Source organism: Tamandua tetradactyla, chromosome 11, assembly GCF_023851605.1.
Source record: "Tamandua tetradactyla isolate mTamTet1 chromosome 11, mTamTet1.pri, whole genome shotgun sequence".
Taxonomy (NCBI): domain Eukaryota; kingdom Metazoa; phylum Chordata; class Mammalia; order Pilosa; family Myrmecophagidae; genus Tamandua; species Tamandua tetradactyla.
The window spans coordinates 92,290,566-92,306,399 of record NC_135337.1 but is presented as its reverse complement, the minus strand read 5'-3'; the positions used below and the strand labels follow the sequence as shown (position 1 = coordinate 92,306,399).

At 41.9% G+C, this 15,834-nt stretch overlaps 1 protein-coding gene across 1 annotated transcript in view; it reads right to left on the bottom strand.

The window, feature by feature from the left end:
- Positions 1–15,834, bottom strand: part of LOC143649239 (uncharacterized) — a 91,938-nt gene that overhangs the window by 22,891 nt on the left and 53,213 nt on the right. The window contains exons 6-7 of the mRNA XM_077119407.1: positions 3,576–3,757; positions 3,338–3,528 (exon numbers count right to left, since the gene is read on the bottom strand). Coding sequence (XP_076975522.1) covers positions 3,338–3,528; positions 3,576–3,757 — 373 coding nt within the window. The remainder of the gene's footprint in view (positions 1–3,337; positions 3,529–3,575; positions 3,758–15,834) is intronic.

Here is a 15,834-nt window from a genome sequence, read left to right as displayed (position 1 = left end):
GTGGACTCTCTGCTTTCTGGTGCTGCAGCATTCCCTGCTCTGAATCTCCTTCATTCTCCAAAATGTTACCTCTTTTATAGGACTCCAGAAAACTTATCAAGATCCGCCCAAATGGGTGGAGACATGTCATCACCTAATCCAGCTAATCAACCACTCATGATTAAATCACATCTCCAGGGAGATGATGTGATTACAGTTTCAAACATACAGTATTGAATAGGGGTTATTCTGCCTTTATGAAATGGGATTTAGATTAAAACGGCTTTTCTAGAGGACATACATCCTTTCAAAGCAGCACAGTATGAGTCATGATTTTCTGCTTGTGTTGAGGCATCTGATTTCATTTTTATTTTTATTCTCATTTTTATTGTTTTTGGAGTAATGAAAATATTCAAAAATCTATTGCAATGATGAATGTACAGGCTTATCATAATACTGTGAACCACTGATTGTACAATTTAGATGATTATATCTCAGTAAAAGAATCATTGAAGAAAAAAGGATACTATGAACAACTGTACACCAAGAAATTAACAAACTTAGATGAAGTGTACAAATTTCTAGAGAGATACAAAAAACAACACTAACTTTAGAATAAACAGAAGACCCCAATAGATCAATTACAGGTAGAAAGATTGAATCAGTCATTGAAAATCTTCAACAAAGAATATTCCAGGACCAGATGCCTTCTGTTCAAGTTTGCTAGCTGCCAGAATGGAATATCCCAGAAATGGAATGGCCTTGAAAAAGGGAAATTTAAGAAGTTGCTAGTTTACAGTTCTAAGGCCAAGAAAATGTCCCAACTAAAACAAGTCTATAGAAATGTCCAATCAAAGGCATCCAGGAAAAGATACCTTGGTTCAAGAAGGTCAATGAAGTTCAGGGTTTCTCACTCAAGTGGAAGGGCACATGGCAAACACAGCATCATCTGCTAGCTTCTTCTCCTGGCTTCCTGTTTCATGAAGCTCCCCTGGAGCCATTTTCCTTCTTTATCTCCAAAGGTCAATGGCTGGTGGACTCTGCTTCTCATGGCTATGCCATTCTGCTCTGCTCTCTCTGAATCTTCTTCATTCTCCAAAATGTTTCCTCTTTCATAGGACTCCAGAAACTAATCAAGAGCCACCCAAATGGGTGGAGACATGTTGTCACCTAATCTAGCTTAACAACCACTCTTGTTTGAGTCACATCTACGGGGAGATGATCTAATTGCAGTTTCAAGCATACAGTACTGAATAAGGATTAGAAGAAATGGCTGCCTTTACAAAATGGGATTAGGATTAAAACATGGCTTTTCTAGGGTACACACATCATTTCAAACCAGCACACCTTCCCAGGTGAATTCTACCCACTATTCCAAGAAGAATTAATACCAATCCTGCTCAAACTCTTCCAAAATATTGAAGAGGAAGGAATACTAAGTCATTCTATGAAGCCAGCATCACCCTAATTCCAAAGCCAAATAAAGTTATTATAATAAAATAAAATTACAGACCAATTTTTCCAATGAATATAGATGTAAAAATCCTCAACAAAATACTTGCAAATCAAATCTAACACCACATGAAAAGAATTATACATCATGATCAAGTGGGTTTTATCCCAGGCATATGATGGTTCAACATAAGAAAATCAATTAATGTAATAAACCACATTCACAGATTGAAGGGGAAAAACCACATGAGCATCTCGACTGATGCAGAAAAAGCATTTGGCAAAATCCAGCATCCTTTCTTGATAAAAACACTTTGAAAGACAGCAATAGAAGGGAACTTCCACACACGATAAAGAAGTTACATGAAAAGCCAAAGCTAACATTGTATGCAATGGTGAAAGACTTAAAGCTTTCCCTCTATGATCTAGGCAAGACAAGGATGCCTACTTTCACTACTGTTATTCAACATTATGTTAGAAGTTTGAGCATAAGCAATCAGACAAGAAAAAGAAATAAAAGGTATCCAAATTGGAAAGGAAGAAGTAAAAAAGCTTTCACTATTTGCAGATGACCTGATCCTATATAAAGTCCAAAAAATCTACTAAAAAGCTACTAGAGCTAATAAACATACAGCAAAGTGGTGAGATACAAGATAAACATGGAAAAATCAGTAGTGTTTCTATATTCTAGTAAAGAGCAATTTGGGAAACTAATTTTAAAAGAAATCCATTTACAATAGCAACCAAAGGAATTAAATATCTAGCAATAAATTAAACCATGGATATAAAGGACTTATATGCAGAAAATTATAAACCATCGCTTATAGTAATCATATGCATATGCATATCCAAAAGAATGAAATAGGATTCCTCACTCACACCTTATATAAAAATTAACTCAAAACGAAGCAACAGCAAAGTAAGCCAGAAACGAAAGAACCAAGGTTACATGGTCTCTTTTACAAAATACCTATACGAAAATTAGGGCCTAGATCATAAGCTCTAACAGTAGTCACATTTATTCCTGAGCTTTTTAATTCTAAATTCTGAGATGTTGTCCTCTATATGTATAACCTGGTATTTCCCTGGAACTTTGAGTACGTATGTGACACCTACTACTCAGAATTGGAGTTCTACAGCTATGAAAGTCAGCATTACACACACACATACTTCTTCCCCGCTAATATAAAGCACTGGTTTTGAGCTCAAGACCTCAAAACATGATTGGTAGAAGGAGCCATCTTTGTTTTTATTCTGAGTCCCAGAATGAAGGTTTTTCAGCTTGTCAATAGTAAGTTAGAAGTTTGATGTATTAACAATACTTTTTAGTTATCTTCCCAATGTACTCAGAGGTAGGTGGATGATAAAGAAAGGACAAACCTGTCCTGATGCACAGATGATACAACAGTGCGTGTAAACACTCAAAAGTATCTACAGGTAAATTATTTTAATAATAAGAGAGGTCCGCAGCTTGCTAGTTACAAAATACACCCTGAGACCCCACAAAATATCTCAAGCCCCATGGAAGGAGGGGGCTTCGGGCAACATTTAGGACTGTTACACTTACTTCTAACATTCGACCTAAAAAATCCATTTCTAAAAGTCTACACTGAAAACCCAGGTCCACTTTCACAAGGACCTTCATTCACTGCTAGGCTTCGGAAACAGCCAAGAGCACCACAACTGAAATACCTGTCAGTAGGGGACCAAGGTATATATCCATCCATACAGTAGAGCATTCTAAGGAATGAGCTTCGTGACCTAATTGAAGGGACTCTCAGGATTTAATGGAAGAGAGCAAGGTGCCTCTTTGTGGAAAATTTGATCCAGGGGAGGACTTTTAAAAAGGGGAGCATGGCGGCTGAGAAAGGGCCCCCTGCAGCAACCTGCTGCCACCTAACCTCACCTCCGACCGACTTCCCAAGCCACGGCCCCAACCCCGGCCACACAGGTTGGCGGAGCGCCGGGGACTCCGACCGAGACGCGGCGGCAGGAGGCGGCTCAGGCCGCAGGTCCACGCAGGGAGCGGCGGGCGCCGCGCCGCGTGAATCGCCCCTCCCCCTCCGGGCTCTTCCCTTCTCCCGGGCCTCACCTGCTCTGGGCGGGAAAGGACCCACTCGGGTAGACCCGAAAAGCCATCCCACCCGCCCAGCGCGCTGAATGGACGGCGCCATAGCGCGGCCGCCCACTTCCGCTTCCGGCCTCGGGGGCGGGGCTGCGGGACTGGCTCCGGGCTGGTACCGCGGGTACCAGGGACGGTGGACGCCTCCTGCAGCGTCCGGGACTGGGCGCTGACGGCCTGAGGCACCGAGCGCGAGGGGTGGAGCTAGGGGGCGGGGCCAGGTAGCAGGTGCTTTGAGTTGAAGCGATTTTTGCAAGAAAGCACACTTTTAAAAGATGTTCGTCTTAAGGTAGAAGCAATGCAGGCACAGCAAGTCAAGTAAATGTGGTCCGCTGGAACTTGAGCCCAGGTCTGTGACTCCATAAGGTCACCCCCAGGGGAAAAAGCAGGGGTCTCCGGGCAAAAAGGGGACTGAGCAGTCACGAGAAAGAAGCGACTCGAGACTAGCCTCTAGGCCACTATGGAGCCTCTCCCTAATCAGAGACCTGAGGAACCCCAGAGATCAGGGATTCTTTTGTTCATACTCCAGTGAAAACAGATCTAGGTGCGTTAAAAACTGAGGGTCTCCGTCCACGCTTTGCATTTCCCAACAAGGAATGAGATCCTGCCAGGGCCAAGACGGGTTGACTCTTACATCTGCACAATCGGAAAACTGGATTTAAAAATGGAAATCTCAATTTGGTAGTAAAGAAAAAGACGGATTTTGTGAAGTGCTTTGGAGTTACTACTTCATTTATACACCTAAAACCAGGATGTTAAAATATATATATATCAGAAACCCCCTCGGTTGTGCCCTTTTCAGAAATTCTTCCTGAATAAAACACCTGCCAAGGCACAAAGACACTAAGATTTAAGAACGGTTAAGAGGATCATTATTAATACTATTTAATGGAGCTACCCAAAACTGGAGGTCTGTGGATTAAAAAAAAACCTTATCCTTTCCTGGCTGTACCTTACACAGAAACCTGCCTCCATAAAATACCTACCCACAAATAGCAATGCTAAAGGCTTTAGTCTTAAACGTTGGAACCATGTTTAAAAAAGGAGGTTTTCCCATCTATATGGAAAATAAATAAGGAATTAGAAGGGGCTAAGTTATTTTCTTCACCACTTCATGATCACAGCCTAAAAGGGTGAACACTGAGGATACTTAAAAAATTTATTGACCAACTACTCTGAGCTCTTGCTCTGGGGACAACTGTGAAATTTTAAGGCAAAAGTAAAATGTCCACCAGCCTCCCCACCAAGCTCTCACACACATGGGCACAGCCTTGTCCTTGGCCGCCTTTATTCACACTCTGCGCTAGAACCCCAGTGCCTCATGGGCAGGGGAACTGACTAGGCAGTACACATGAGGATGCAGAGGCTAGGCTTGTTCACTGAAATACAGCCTAGACAAAAGAACTGGCTGATGAAATGGATTCCATTTTTAATGCTTAGTGTTGTTGTTGTTGTTTTATGGGGGTGGGGTGGGGGGGTGAGGATGGAGTTTAGGAGCGTAAGAAGTCAAATGACTCAGAAGATCTGACAATGGGATGTCTCGCTAGTTATTAAAACCGATTTTGTTCCCTGTTTCTGACAATTAACAATGCTGGGCTCTTGCACTCACAGGATCACCATTCCTACCCTCCCTGGACAAGCACATTGTCTTGGGGGGGGGGCGATAATTTTATTTTTTTGGCAAAGATAAGCACTGTTATGGGTCACACAAAATCCCTGCAAGATGCTAGGCAGAATGGGAGATGAGGAATAAGATTAGTTTTTTCTACTAAATTACTGCATCAGATGTGATCTTCCCAGAGAGAGGAGTCTCATTTGAGAATTAATGACAGTCTTCTCCTATGGAAGTCTCCATGAACTCTGGCACTGAGGCTTCTAATTAACTAATTATTGACACAAAGCCAATTGTGTCTGGGTTCTTCTGTCTCATGGGAAACCACATAGCAATGGAGAGGGAGTAGACAGGGTAGAAACCCAGCATATTTCCTCACAGGCATTAATAAATGCCATGTGTGTTAGCTTGATAGCTGCCAGAATGCGATATACCAGAACTGGAATGGCTTTTAAAGGGGGCGATTTAATAAGTTACAAATTTATACTTCTAAGGAAGTGAAAGTGTCCAAATTAAGGCACGAACAAGACATCACCCTCACTCCAGGAAGGCCGATGGATCTGCAACATCTCTGCCGACTGGGAAGGCACAGTGGTCCGTTGCTCCTGGGCTCCACTGCTTTCAGCCTCTATTCCTGTGGAGGTTCCTCACATTACATCTATGGGGCTGGCTTTCATCTCTAGCTCTCTTCAGGTCCTGGCTTGCTTAACAGCTCATGACAACATCTGCTGGGCTCCCAAGCATCTCCAAACATTCGTGTCTCCGTTCTCCATGTGTCTGCATTTGTGTCAACTCCACTGTGAAGTTTCTATCAGCTCTGAGGCTCCTGTCACTTTTGTTGTTTCTCTAGGCTCTGTCATTTCTGAGCTTTCTCTTTTAAACTAATCAAGGGAATGGGTAAAGTCATATCTCCATCTATTCAAAGGTCACACCCACAATTAGGTGAGTCACATCTTCATCGAGGTAGTCTCATCAAAAGTTCTTAAGTGTGTTACCTAAGAACATGTGACCTATCCTGGAGAGATGTGGTATACTTCCAGTTGTACGCAGGCTGATTGAGTATGGTTAGGTGAAGCAGATGTCCCTTATTGTGTTCTATTTAGAAAATGTGTTTCAAGGTGATAGGTACAGGTGCCAAGTTGAAAAGGGGTGGACTGTGATGGTTAGGTTCTGGTATCAACTTGGCCAGATGATTATGCCCAGTTGTCTGGTCAGGCAAGCACTGACCTGACTGTTGCTGCAAGAATATTTCATGGCTGGTTGCTCAACTGGAAGCTGGTGTATTAAGTCATCAGCTGAAGGCTTTTAAGGAAGAAGAAAAACTCTTTCACTGCTTCTTCAGCCAGCAAGCTCTCCTGTAGAGTCCATTCAGATCTTTCTTTGGAACTGCCATCTTCACAGCCTGCCCCATGGATTTTGGACTCTTCTATCCCCACAGTTGTATGAGATACCTTTATAAATCTCATATGTATTGATCTCTCATTTTGGTTCTGCTTTTCTAGAGAACCCTGACTAACACAGGACCCAAACAGAGTGATGATGACTGTACAACTAAGTGAACATACTGTGAGATGCTGTTTATTTTGGATAGAATATATGCTATGTGAATACATATCAACAAAATCTTCAGATTCCAAATAAACAAACAAACAGAAATATTCAAGTGCTAGAGAAAATGTGGAGAAAAGAAGTATACCTATTCAATGTTGGTAGGATAGTAGAATGGTATACCTCCTCTATTGTGGTAATGGATCCACAGGAGGCTAGATATAGAATCACCATATGGTTAGGAAATCCCATTACTAGGAATATACTCAGAACCGAAAGCTGGAAAAGGAAATTTGCATACTGATGTTTATGGTGGTGAGGAGTTCAGGGAAGATGGTGGAATAGATAGATCAAGTTCAACCCTGCTCAAAGGAACAGCTAGAGAAGGAATGGTAGGGCAACTAAGAGAGTGATTCCAGGGTGTAAGTGACCTGGGAGAGTCTTCTACACCACATAGGGTAGTCCTGGTTTCAAAAGCTGAGGAACTGAGAAGCAGAGAACTGGAGACCATCCAGCTGGTGCAAACAGCCTAATACAGAAGTCCAGAGCCCTCAGGAGTGCATGTATGGGAAGACGGGCACTAGGAAGTCAGCCAAGCCACCTTCCTTGAACTTGCTACCTTCAGTGGTAGCCCCACAACCCGTGACTCACCCCAAACCCCACAAACCTGAACCCCATCACCTGCTCCCACTCCCCACACTCCAAGCACCCCACCCCACCAACCCCTTATGCATGTACCCCACACACACACATCTGCACCCCAAGTGCAGCTCAACCCCAACTCTCCTGCACAAGTTCAGTCTCACCCTACCCCTCCCTAGCCCTACCTCCCAGTTCCTGCCTCCTGCAGGCAGTCGCCAGTGCAAAAAGGCTGTGGATGCTTACCTCCATACCCAGGCTACACCTGCCCCCAGCACATACAGTCATGCAGCCCCACCCCACCCTTTCTGAGCTCTGCACATGTGTACATCAGTTTATGGGACTCCCAGATTTGCACGTGCACACAGCCCCTAGTTACACCCGCCAGCTCTAGGAAAGCACTGTCTGCACAGCCAGGACATATCTGCTCCCAGCCCATGAAGGCACAGTGCCGACCCACTGCCTTAGCTCTGTGGAAGCGCACAAAGGACCCCACACCCTAGACCTGCACACTCCAGTGCGCTGCCCCAAAACCCATGCACCCACAGAGCCACATCCTCCCTCACTGCTGGGCATCCAGGCTCACAGGCACCAGTGTAGCATCCACAACCTGTGTTATACCTGCACCACAATGCATCACTGCACTGTTCTGCCCTACTCTGTGCCCTGCATCCTGCTCCACATCAATCCCACAAATACAAGGCTTTAGACTACTGAAGGAAATCAACTTCCAAAGTAAATCAATCAAGATATTTATATGCCATGAAAACAGCAGAAGACCACTAAACACATCATGATGCAGACAGATATAACCCAGCCTAATGATCAAATTAAAACATCAGAGGAGACACAGACATTGGAACAACTAATCAATGTAACTCTACTAAATAAAATAAATGGGATGGCTAATAACATAAAGGAGATCAAAGATACTACAAGAGCATAGAGAGGAATGTGAAAGAATAAAAATAACAGATATCACACAGATTAAAGATGCTGTAGACCACATTAAGAACACACTAGAGACACACAACAGCAGCTCTGAAGAGGCAGAAGATATAAGTGAACTAGAGGACAGGACAACTGATTTCAAACACTCAAAACAACAAATGACAAAGAGATGGAACATTTTGATGTTTTTGGTAGTATTATTCACGATAGCCAATGGATGGAGGTCGAAGGGTATGTCAATTGAGGAGTGGAAGAGTGAACTGTGGTGTATACATATGATGGACTATTGTGTGGTTACAGAAAGGAATGAAGTCACGAGGCATGCAACGAGGTGAATGAACTCCAAGGACATCATGTTGAACAAAACAAACAAAAACAAAAGGACAAAGACCACACAGTCTTGTTTAGAAAATGCTTGTCAGAAAATCAGGGCCTAGATTATAAACTCTTATAGCAGTCACATTTATTCCAGAGCTTTAAGTGTTATCTCTAAATTCTGAAGTGCTGTGCTCAATATGTATAACCTAGTTTTTGCCTAGTACAATGGGAAACTGTCTGACAAATGAGATTCAGAGTTAGAGTTCTGCTGCTCTGAAAGTCAGCATTATGCCACACAGCAACAGTTAATGAAGCTGAAAAATAGATCAGAGATTAATCAGAGATAAGAATGAAGCTGATCTGGCTGGGACCAAGGTAAATTAGAATACAGAGTAAAGAATGATAGGGTCTGTATTTTATAAATTCATCTTCTGCTTGAGACTGAAGGAAGAGATGTTTATTTTGCCCCAAATTTAAGTGTTCTGCAACACACAATATGACTTAACCTGTCTGTCCAATTCATTTATACAATGTGAACATCGAGCCTAGCATAGGGAATGAGATCTTGTAATTCTCTATGGCCTACTGTAATGCTCTGATAGATTCCAGAGTATGTTTAGAATATAATTAAAAAGTATTCACAAAGTCCCTCGAGGATTGGAGAAAAAAATATGGAATTCTTAAACTTTTCCACCTGGGAAATTCCTGATACCTTCTCAAGAATTAAGGCCAACCAAGTTAATAGGCCCAGCCCTCATTCTTGAGACAGGCTCTTATTAAATTTATTTCTGTAATAGGGAAGAAAAGCCTACCTATAATTATGCCTACGAGTTACTTCCCGACAACCTCTTTTGTTTATTAGATTTGGCCTCTATCTCTCTAAGTTCAATTCTGCAAACCAACTCATTACTCTTCCTCTATATCTGGTTCCTTCAGTCTCACTCAGAAGGTGAAGTTATAGAGTACAGACAGCCAAAGCAAGTCTCCTTGGCAATGTGGGACATGGCTCCCAGGAAATAGTCTGGTCCTGGTATCATGGGATTGACAATGCCTTCTTTTTTTTTTTTTAACCTTTTTTATTAATTAAAAAAAATTAACAAACAGAACATTAAGATATCATTCCATTCTACATATACAATCAGTAATTCTTAATATCATCACAGTTGCATATTCATCATTTCTTAGAACATTTGCATCAATTTAAAAAAGAAATAAAAAGACAACAGAAAAAGAAATAGAATGATAATAGAGAAAAAAAGATTATATATACCATACCCCTTACCCCTCGCTTTCATTTACCACTATTTCAAACTGAATTTATTTTAATTTATTAATTTAATTTAATTTATTTATTTTACTGGGTCCCACCAGTAAAAGGTGCTGTGGGTCCTTTAACTTTGGAAAACTCTCGCCGTGGGGGGGGGGTTGCCAGCCGAAGCGGCTTGGAAGAGTGCCAGCTGGCCTGGGGGTCCGAACGTGGGGAGGGTCGCCAGCCGCCACAGCCCGTGAGAGCGCCCGTCCGAATTTCCTAGCCGGCCCGGGGCGCCAAGCGTGGTGGGAGGGCACCAGCCGCCGCGGCCCGGGAGAGTGCACTGTTCCCAGCTGGACCGGGGAGTCACATGTTTGGAAGGGGCCCCCCCGGTCACCATTCTCCACGGCCTGAGGATTTCCAATCCAATTCTCTCAGTTGGTCCGGGGGGGGCGCGCGTGGTGGGGGCGCCAGCTGCTGCGGCTTGAGGGGACCGCCTGCCCAATTCTGCCAGCTGGCCCAGGAAGGAGGAAGGGAGGGACTCTGACCGCTTGCCGCCCCGCCCGGGAAGCCCGCACCCCTCGACGATCTCACTGGAGCAGGTTCTCTCAGCCAGTCAGCCGTTCCAGGATGGAGTACGCTGTCTTTTTTATCTCTGTCGTGGCTCCGGGAGCTGTTCTGTATCGTTTCTACTCCCCTAGTAGCTGTTCTGGAGGAGGAACTAAGATCCGCACATCTTACTAAGCCGCCATCTTCTCTGGAAGTCCGCCTTAGGTCTAAATTTTAAGTAGACTTGACCTATCCTTTGCAGGGTTGTTTCATATGAACAAACCCCAAGACTGGGGGCTCAGCCTATAGCTTTGGTTGTCCACACTGCTTGTGAGAATATCAAGAATTCAACTTGGGGAAGTTGAATTTCTCCCCACTCTCACCATTCCGCGAAGGGGGCCTGCAAATACTTTTCCAGTCACTGATCCAATCATTCTGGGATTCATCGGGGGATCACTCTGGACAAACCAACAAAAGCTCATGTCCTACCTGAGATTCCAAGTACTTATGACATTCAATCAAACTATCTACATGAGTTATATTAGGAAATGCTCTAGTCAAAATCTAAATTTTGTAACAAATAAACATTTTTTGCTTTAGTCTCACACATAAGGTGACATTTTAAAGTATTAATTATCATCTATTTTCAGCACCCTGCAATAATGACATTCCTTTGTTCTTTCTCATGCAAAAACATTTTTAAAATTTGTACATTATACATTTCACTATTATTATACACTCTAGGCATTGACAATGCCTTCTTGACCAAAAGGAATTAAAGCAATGAAACAAAATAATGCATCAGTGATTAAGAGATTTCAAAATAAAGCTGAGAAGCTATTCTGGAGGTTACTCTTATGAAAGCTTCAGTTACATATTGCAAAATGTCCTGTGTCTTAGTATGTAAAAGCTACTGGAATGTATATACCAGTGTTTTAGTTTGCTAGTTGCTAGAATGCAAAATACCAGAAAAGGAATGGCATTTTTAAAAAGGGAATTTAATAAGCTGCAGATTTACAGTTTTAGGGTCATGAAATGTGCCAATTAAAGTTTATTAAAATGTCCAATCTAAATGTATCAGGGAAAGATTCTCTGGTTCAAGAAAGCCAATGACATTTAACATTTCTCTCCCAACTGGACAGGCATATGGCAAACATGACAATGTCTACTAGCTTCCTCTCCAGGCCTCTTGCTTCATGAACTTCCCCAGGAGCATCCTCCTTCTTCATCTCCAAAGGTCACTGGCTGGTGGATTCTGTGGTTCTCCCATCATTCTGGTGGCTCTCAGATCTCAAGCCTTTTCCAAAATACTTCCTCTTTTAAAGGGTTCCGATAAAGTAATCAAGATCAACCTGGAATGGATGGAGTCATGTCTCCATCTAATCAAGTTTAATACCCACAACTGGGTGAGTCACATCTCTGTGGAGATGACCTAATCAAGTTTCCAACCTATAGTATGGAATTGGGACTAGAAGGAATGGCTGCCTTTACAAAATGGGATTAGGATTAAAACATGGCTTTTCTAGGGTACATAAATCCTTTCAAACCTGCACAAGCAGAAACAGAACAGTTTTTTTTAAAAGGGGAATTTCACAAGTTGCAAGTTAACAGTTCTAATGTCCAAATTAAGGCAAGATTATAAAAACGTCCAAATTAAAGCAACCAGGGAAAGATATCTTGCAACAAGAAGGCTAACAATGTGCAGGATTTCTCTCTCAACTAGAAAGCTTAAGGCAATGTCTGCTAGCTTTCTCTCTGGGCTTCTTCAACAGCTTCTCCAAAGCTCTGTCCATTCTGTTGGCTCTTTTAGTTCTGGTGGCTCTAAAGCATCTTCCAAAATAGTTCCCTTTTAAAGGATTCCAGTAAGGAACCCCACCGTGAATGGGTACAGACACATATCCATGGAAATGATCTAATCAAAAGTTCCCATTCACAATTGGGTGGGTCACCATGGAAATAATCAGAAAAATCCCACCTAGCAATATCAAGTGAGGATTAAACGACATGACTGTTCTGGGGTCATTTTCAGCTTCAAATTGGCACACCAGGGTATGACAAGCCCCAACCAAGAGTATTCCTGAAAATCCTAAGAATGCCCAAGGCTCTATCTGAGAATTTACAATAGAGTCACCAAGTTTATTTGCAGAACACTAAAACTTCAAAACTGTTTCTATGCCAGAGAAGCCCTGAAACCCAGAGGTGTCAATCTCTCCAAGAACATTAACCAGTTGCACCCCCAACCCCATAATGTCATCACCCTTTCTCAACATGAAGAAGTTAGAGTGGTGTGCTACTTTGAAACTGTTATGTACTCCCAGAAAAGCCATGCTCTTTTCCTAATCCAATCATGTGGGGAAAAACCTGTTGCTTAAGGTGAAATCTCTGGATTGTTTTCATGGAGACTCTCCCAATCAATTGCAGGTGTGACCTTTGTGTGTGTGTGTTCTTATCTTTTTTTGTGTGAAAAATAACATATATGCAAAAACAATAATCACATCACAACAATTAGTTTAGAACAGAATTCAGTTTGGTATGGGTTACAATTCTACAATTTTAGGTTTTTACTTCTAGCTGCTCTAAGATACTAGAGACTAATAGAAATATAAATATGATTCAATAACCATACTCATTTGTAAAACTCTACCTTCTCTATATAACTCCATCATCACCTTTGATCTTTCTCCCACTCTTTAGGGATATTTGGGCTATGCCCATTCTAACTTGTACATGTTGGAAGGGGCTGTCAATAATATGGTATGGGGGATGGAACTAGTTGATGTCCTAGAGAGGCTTGCACCTCTGCATTTCAGGACTTACCTGGTCCAGAGACCCATCTGGAGGTTGTAGGTTTTTGGAAAATTACCCTAATACATGGAACATTTACAGAATCTTATATATAACACCCTAGATATTCTTTTAGGATTGGTAGGGATGGTTTTGGTTTGGGTTTAGGAATTTATGATATGTAGCAATATCTAATTGAAACTTGCATAAGAGTGACTTCCAGAGTAGCCTTTCCACTCTATATTTGTACTCCTTCTGCCACCAATACTTTATTTGTTACAATTCTTTTGCCCTTTTTGGACTAATAGCATTGTTGATCTCATGGTGCCAAGATAGACTCATGCTTGTGAGTCATCTCCCACACTACCAGGGAAACTTTCACACCTGAATATCATGTCCCATATAGGTAAGAGAGCACTGATTTCATTTGCAGAGTTGGGCTTGGAGTGAGAGAAAGGCCACATCCCAGCCACAAAAATGTTCTCCCGAAGTAACTCTTCGGCATACCTATAGATAGGCTAAGGTTTTCCACTACATATACAAGCTTCACAAGAGGAAGCCTCAAGATCAAGGGCTTGGCCTATTGACTAGGGTGTCCCTAATGTTTGACACAGTATCAGGGGGTTTTCCCTAGTGGTACAGTTTAATAGTTCCCACTTATTTTTAATTCCATCCCTCAAGGGACTTTGCCACTATGTTTTTTTTTAATTGAGAAGTCAAAACAACATAAAAGGGTGGGCCACAGTGGCTCAGCAGGCAGAGTGCTTGCCTGCCATGCCAGAGAACCCAGGGTCGATTCCAAGTGCCCGCCCACATTAAAAAAAAAACCAAAATATATATATATATATATATATACACAAGCACAAACATTAACATACGAACATTCCATACATGGTGTACAATCAATGGCTTACAATATCATCACATAGTAGTATATTCATCACAACAATCATTTTTTATAACATTTGCATCACTTCCAAAAAATAAATAAAAAGAAAAAAGAAAAAGTTCATATACACTATACCCTTTACCCCTTCCTCTCATTGACCCCTAGTATTTCCATCTACCCAATACATTTTAATCTTTGTTCCCCCTATTTTTTCCTATACCCCTTACCACTCCCTTTCATTGATCACTAGTATTTCAATCTACTCAATTTCTTTCAACATTTGCTCCCCCATTATTAATTTATTTTTAATCCATATTTTTTACTCCTCTGTTCATACTGTATATATATGGACCATCAGACACAAGGTTTTCACAATCACATAGTCGCAAATCATTATATATTCACCTTCAAGAAGCATGGCTACTGGAACACAGCTCTACAGCTTCAGACACTTTCATCTAGCCTCTCTAATATACCTTAAACTAAACAGGGGATATCTATATAATGCATAAGAATAACCTCCAGGATAACCTCTCAACTCTATTTGAAATCTCTCAGACACTGACTTTATTTTGTCTCATTTCTGTCTTCCCCCTTTGGCTGAGGTTTTTACAATCCCCTGATGCTGAGTCTCAGTTCATTCTTGGATTTATGTCCCACATTGCCAGAGAGGCTTACACTCCCAGGAGTCATGTCCCACATAGAGAAGGGGAGGGCAGTGAGTTTCTTTGCCATGTTAATTGAGAGAGAGACAGGCCACATCTGAGCAATAAAAGAGGTTCTCTGGGGTGACTCTTAGGCCTAATTTTAAGTAGGCTTAACCTATCCTTTGTGGAGATTAGTTTCATATGAATAAACGCAAAAACTGAGGGCTTGGCCTATTGATATGTTTGCCCCCACTGCCTGCAAGAATATAAAAAATTCTCCAAATGGGGAAGCTGAATTTTCCCCTTCTTGCTACCCACCCAAGGGGACTCTGCAGATACTTTGTATTCACTGTTAAAGTCAGTCTGGGATTTACCAGGGCATCATACTGGACAAACCTACAAAATATCATGCCCTATTCCAGGGTCCATGTATTTATGGTGTTCTGGTTTGCTAGCTGCCAAAATGCAATATACCAGAAATGGAATGGCTTTTTAAAAGGGGAATTTAATAAATAACCAGCTTACAGATCTAAGGCTGAGAAAATGTCCAAATTAAAGCAAGTCTATAAAAATGTCTAAGCTAAGGCATCCAGAGAAAGATACCTTGATTCAAGAAGGCTTATGAAGTACAGGGTGCTCAAATGGAAAGGTACATGGTGAATGCAGTCAGGGTTTCTCATCCGGAAATGCACAGGGTGAACATGGCATCATCTGTTAGCTTCCCCTCCAGTTGCCTAGGAGACATTTTCCTTCTTCATGTCCAAAAACTGCTGGTCAGTGGACTCTCTGCTTCATGGTTCTGTACTGTTCTGTCATCCCTCTGCTCTCTCTGAAATTCCCAGCTTTCTCTCTTCTTGTTTTCCTTTATAAAATTCCAGTAGAGTAATCAAGACCCACCTGGAATAGGTGGAGACACATTTCCACCTAATTCAGTTTAACACCTACTCTTGATAAGTCACACCTCCATGAAAATAATCTAATCAAGTTTCCAACATACAGTGCTAAATAGGGTTTAAGAGAAACGGTTGCTCCTACAAGATTGGTTTAGGATTAAAACATGATTGTTCTAGGTTACATAAATCCTTTCAGTGCATA